Source organism: Oculina patagonica, chromosome 5 (genome assembly GCF_052425735.1).
Source record: "Oculina patagonica isolate OP01 chromosome 5, crgOcupat, whole genome shotgun sequence".
NCBI lineage: Eukaryota > Metazoa > Cnidaria > Anthozoa > Scleractinia > Oculinidae > Oculina > Oculina patagonica.
Window position 1 is genome coordinate 2,181,669 of NC_135762.1, and position 6,050 is coordinate 2,187,718.

The following is a 6,050-nucleotide window of genomic DNA, read 5'->3' on the forward strand; positions in this document are numbered from 1 at the left end:
TTTGCAAAAGCCCATCAGTTTTTTTGTTCTCCGTAAAGCAAGTGCAAATGCAAACTTCTGTATTACTTGTGAAGGAGCTTTACAACAGTTTCCACGTGCGCAGTTCAACGTTAAAGTGACCAAAGAGTTGCCGACTATTATTGCCCAATCACAGAAGCGCAAACATTTCCATGTCAAGCACGGGACCCTTGCTCGTGATTTCATAGAATTCTAATTTCATCATAGAAATTTTTAAGCCGATGAACCCGGTTTTTACAGGAAATGACTGGCGGAGGGACAATAAATAATCATTCATTTTTTTTCAGGCGGGTATATGCTTATTTCTTTCGATTATTTTTTCACACCTGTCCAGTAAGGGAACCCAACACTTGTCTGCGGATATATAGTTGAGAAATCTACATAAGAAATAGACATGTAAATTGAATTTTCCGAGCGAACTTACCGTAAACTAAATCAACGTTACTTAATATAACGGGTCAAGAGAGTCGCACTGCCTCGAAAATAAAAAAAAACGATATTTCTTCGCCTCTTAGCTGGTAAAGTTTTCTCTTTGAAGCGCCATGAAGTCAGCTTTGCGTAAGCAGTGTTTCGTGCAACTAATGATATTCTATTCATGGTGGGTCCGATGAGCCAAGACGCCAAAATGTTTTGTCGCATATGTCTGGTGAAGTAAAATTTTTAATAGAAACATTATAAATTGAACCAACCTAATCTTAGTTTACAACAGTATCATTCCCTAAAGAAAATCTTCACTGAAAAAAAAAACATTGAGGAAAAAATCGACCGGAAAACAACACTCGAACACTAATGTTGTTACGTAAGAGGTCGACTCGGCACTTGAAGCTTTTTATCCGGGGCTTATTAGGCTAACTACAAATTGTGATTATTGTTCATTCCACTTTGTGCGTTTGTCGATAGAAAAGAATAAAAGAAAGTTACGAACACCTCAATCTAAAAATTTTTCCCACTACTGACAGATCATGAAAAAGATTATTTAAGGAAGCAAACCTGACCGTGAACCCACGTGACTCTCAGACCCCAAGTTTTATTATTTTTTGAATTAAAGAGCGCCATACTTGACCACGTGAAGGAGATTAAAATCAATTGTTTTGTTTTTTTTTAATTTAATTCCACTGAACAATGGAGACACGATTGCAAAATGGTACATAGCAAATTTCAACAGAATTATCAACATTTTTTCTCCACAGAATTAGCTGACAAAAGCCATTTTGTCAAAATATCCTGACCTCACGTGCTTGTCATAAGGAAACCAAACTACCACCCATTTGTGTTTTTCTTACAAATTCCAAAATTCGATACCCTATTTTATACCATGCCATAGAAAATACAGCCAATTAGAATACAGGAAAGCCGTTGTATATTCGACGGTATTCAACCCAACCTTCCCATCGTGCGCTACGATCTTATTCTCGATGAAATTTAGTAAGCGTATTTTCTATGGCATGGTATAAAATAGTTACACAACACTTTCTCGTGGTATACTATGGAATATCCCACTTGTCACTTGTATTTTCTTCGTATACACACTCGCCTAAAGGCTCGTGTGTATACCGAGAAAATACAAGTGACTCGTGGGATATTCCATAGTATACCACTCGAAAGCGTTGCATAACTAGTATTCATACACCAGACTGCACTTCTCAAAAGATGAAGAGACGCATAATAATAAAAATGGATAGGTTTTTTCTAAAAAGCATGCCAAGTTTTAGACCATAATGAAAAAGAAAATTAAAAACCATGATACTTATTTCAGGCCAAAATGGCTAAAATTTATACCCTTTTTCAGACCAAAACGGCCAAAAAAAAAAATTGGCGCTGCAAAAAACCTCCAAAGCTTATTTGAAGAAGTGTTCTGACCCCCTCTCTCTCTTCAAAGGTTCTCGGGACTCGGATTATATATTTTCCACCCGCACTATGTTTCATTCTAGTTTTCTTCGCTTTGACGGAAGAGCCTTATCGTAATTTTCGGCAGACTTCCTCAAAAAAGGCAAATAAATTAAACCAGAAAAATTAGTTCATGTATGTAGTCGATCATACGACGCACAGCAAATCACATGATGCCTGATGATGGCGTGCTTCCGAGACATATGTTTAGACTGTATTTACCAACATGTTTCAAACCAGACGAGATAATAAAAGATTTTCTAATCCGCCCATGATTGCAAAATGGCGCAAAGAAAATTTCAACAGAATTATCTATGAGCTCAATTATCCCAAGAAATATACTGAAAACATTTATACTTTTGGCATCATGACAGTGGGTTTTCCTTTTGTTTTCCAAGAATAAACAACATTTCGTATTGACCTCACGTGCAATTTGGGACGCTGGTGCGGACCAGTAAGATATTACATAAGCCACCCAAATATGGTAAGTCTGGGGGTGTTGTCATGACGTCACTCGCCGTTACCGCAAAGACGGCCTGTAATATATTTTTGTTTCATCAGAATTTTTTAAGCCGGCTGAGCAATATTATTTTCTCCGGCAATTTTCTTGCCGTGTTTAAGCCAGATTTGTTCCTTGGTTATTTTCTTAACATCATGAGTCAGCCACAGAAACAACACTCTGCGATCGTCCATTTTGTCGCCGGTGGTTTAGGCGGTTCGTTCGGCGCCTTCGTAACATGTCCTCTTGAAGTTATTCAGACAAGACTTCAATCGTCCGCATTTCGGCTTCAGAGAACTGCTAAACTTCGTGTTACTCAAAATATCTCGTCAACTGGCCCAGCCGCGAATTTCAGTACAGCCAGTGTGGCCGACTCGAAGCTTAACATCGCAGCAAACCGCTTCAAGGGAATAATTTCGTATGGAAGGTACATGGTTCAACAGGAAGGATTCCTTTCGCTATACAAAGGCCTTGGGCCCACGTTGATCGGTGTCACTCCATCAAGAGCGATTTACTTCGCTCTGTATTCCACTGCAAAGGACAAGTTGAACAAATCTGGCAAACTGAACGCCGATTCTACGCTGGTTTATATGTTTTCGGCCGCTTCTGCTTCGTTTGTTAATCACACAGTCACAAATCCTTTGTGGTTTGTGAAAACGCGACTGCAATTAGATAACAGAGACGCGCGAAGAGTGAGCGCTTTTCACATAGTAAGAGACGCTTACAAAAGCGAAGGAATCAGAGCTTTCTACCGAGGACTTTCAGCGTCTTATGTGGGAATCTCCGAGACGGTAGTTCATTTCACGATCTACGAGCAAGTGAAAGCGAGATTACTGAAGTTTCAACGCAAGACACTGCGGGACCTGAACGTTGTTGAGTGTATGCTCGCTGCCGGCGTTTCAAAATCCATCGCTGCGAGTCTCTGTTATCCGCATGAAGTTGCCCGCACTCGCCTCCGTCAACAAGAAAGTGAATTTCTCGGAAAACACAAGTACAGATCGTTTCTTCAAACGCTAAAAACTGTCGTAAAGGAGGAAGGTTGGAGCGGTCTTTACGGAGGTTTGGGAACTCACTTACTTCGACAAGTGCCCAATACTGCAATCATGTTCTTCACTTATGAAGGAGTTGTACATCTTTTAGAGTCAAGCAACGCGTAAAACCTCTTGTTTATGCTTGAAATCGAAATTTCGTAATCGCTAATTCACATCATTAACAGAAATTGAAAGTTCTAACCAAATGGAATTCATAATTTCGTAGTAAACGCAATGGCAGATTTCATTTGTAAATAGCTTATTTTGTTAATAAGTTTTCTTTTGCTCTTGAGAAAGTTTGTTTTGGTTTGGTTTGGTATCGAGTTATATCCAGGATAGATTTTGACGTTATTTTAGTTATTATTTATTGTGGTAAGTTCATTTGCAATGGGAATAATACTCTCTTTCGTTAGCAATGGACCATGCAAAATGAAGATTTCGCAACGATATAAATATTTAAATTAATTTACGTTGTTCTTTTTGCTCAAAGGTTGCTAAGTAGTGCTACAGTTATTGGACTAAGTCCCAGATTTGAATAACATTCATAATTTGAAGAATTCACCTTAGTATCGTTTTTTATGACGGGAATCTAAGAAATTATTACAATTTATTTATTTATTTTATGCATTTGAAAATGGAAAACAAATTAATGGCCAACATTATTTAATAGAATATTTCTATTTTGACCGAGATCAGTTTTGGTAGCTCTCAGAAATTATGTGGAAAGTGTTAAAGAAGTATTCTTCTGTCAGGGGATTTCACAGATTTTTGGTCTAACTGTTCTGAAATTAGTGGTAGGCAACTTAACCCTAAATAAACATTATCTTTGAACATCAAAAGGAATTTATAACCTTAATTTGCTGATAGAAATCAAGCTACGGCTAAAATTATTGATATTCAAAGACGTGCGGAAACAATTTGAAAACGTTTGCCTAACATTTTCAAATTGCAATCCATTTCCATCCGAGCCATCTGCAGCCCAAGATGCTCGTTAACAGTTTTAGTGCTCTAATATAGCAATTTCTAATTAAACCGGACTATTATATTTGGGTTTCCTGCAACACAAATATAAATTTTGTCTGTTCAAAAATCTGGTAGCATCTGTGACATAGTCCCTTTAAGTGTCAACGAAATGAGCTGAGTTAGTCTGACTGTTTGTAGAAGTGCGAACATTAATAATTATTTATTAGTAGTCAATCAAATGAAAGCTAATTTTTGAACGCTTTTTAAAACAGCAATATCTTTTCTTTGAAAAAACACTTTCCATAATACATACGGATTAATTGTTTCCAGATTTTTCTGATGTGTCTTTAAATTTTTAAATTTATTTCAATGACCTTTGCCAAGTTCAAAGATAATTAATTCAACCCAAGCTGTTTATTTATTACTTTAATATTAATAATTAATTGAGTGATAATAATTATTTTGTTTAAATTTACTATGGGTATAAGAATTCAAAGCTGTTAAAATACGGACCCAAGGGGACTAGGGTTCGGTATAATTCATTCTTGAAAAGTTTGTGGTCAGGGTGGAGAGGAAGTAATTTAAAATACTTGCGTGGGATGGGAGGGTAGGAATTTGCTTGCTTGTTAAGCAGTGTATTAAATTCTATTTATACTTTTTTTATTAAAATGAATATTTTGTGGTTTCTGATATTTGCTTGTTTAACTGAATTCTTCCTTCTTTTTATCCCAGTCCAAATGTCACAGACAAGGATAATAGGCCATTTCCAAGTTACCCTTTGCCTCTGTTTTAAAACGAGTCTACTTGCAAAACCATTCAAATGAAAATGAGTTTGATTTGCATAAAAATGGTCTTGTCGGTGAAACTCATTTTCATATGAATGGTTTCACACGTAGACTCGTTTTGAAAGAAAGGCAAAGGGTAACTCGGAAATGGCCTATTGTGTATGAATTTTGAGGCCCTATTAGGGGTTATCAGGATACGGGATATTTAAGTAAATGATTATAGGGATACAAGATGCTTGGGGAAAAATTTACGGGATACGGTCGCAAACATCAAATTTGAGGATACAAACCACATGAATTAATTATTAATAATTGCAAGTAGAACCAACTTTTTCAGTTCCCTATGCACCGTATTTATTTGATAAAACGCCTCCATCAAATGCGGCGTTTATTCCAATTAATAGAGTCAAAAAGCAAATCCAGTAATAATCAAGTTTGAGCAAGCCTCAAAAATATTTTCCTAGATTGTAACAATGTGAAAGATATTGAAAATGACTTTTCAGACAAGCACTAAAACATTTTTCTATTTTTAAAATTCATATGTTCAGTTACTATGCTGTTGTTAGGGATCAATTTAGGTTTCTGGGAAACTGCTCACCTACCCCCTCCCCAAACCTAACATTAACCCTTACTTATCGCTTTGGGCAAAATGTTAGGTTTTGGGAGGGGTAGGTGAGCAGTTTCCCAGAAACCTAAATTGATCCGTTGTTAGCAAGAAATTAATTGAATTTTTAAAAACGCCGCCCTCGAATAAACGTCGCACTCGAATAAAGCGAAAAATTTTTTAAAATCTCTAATTTCCCATCCCATTTTCTTCCATCATAAACATCTTGATAATCATCAAAAAATTCTTAAACGGTTGCAGAA

General features: G+C 36.6%; 1 protein-coding gene across 1 annotated transcript; it reads left to right on the forward strand.

The window, feature by feature from the left end:
- The first annotated feature begins 2,432 nt into the window (after positions 1–2,432).
- LOC144654649 (solute carrier family 25 member 36-like) lies at positions 2,433–5,088 on the forward strand. The gene has a single exon (XM_078514849.1). It carries the CDS (start codon positions 2,560–2,562, stop codon positions 3,559–3,561), a length of 1,002 nt encoding a protein of 333 aa, XP_078370975.1. The 5' UTR covers positions 2,433–2,559; the 3' UTR covers positions 3,562–5,088.
- The last annotated feature ends 962 nt before the right edge of the window (positions 5,089–6,050 follow it).

Excerpts from the sequence above, each read along its gene's own strand:
- LOC144654649 (XM_078514849.1), top strand. The coding sequence starts at position 2,560 with ATGAGTCAGCCACAGAAACAACACTCTGCGATCGTCCATTTTGTCGCC.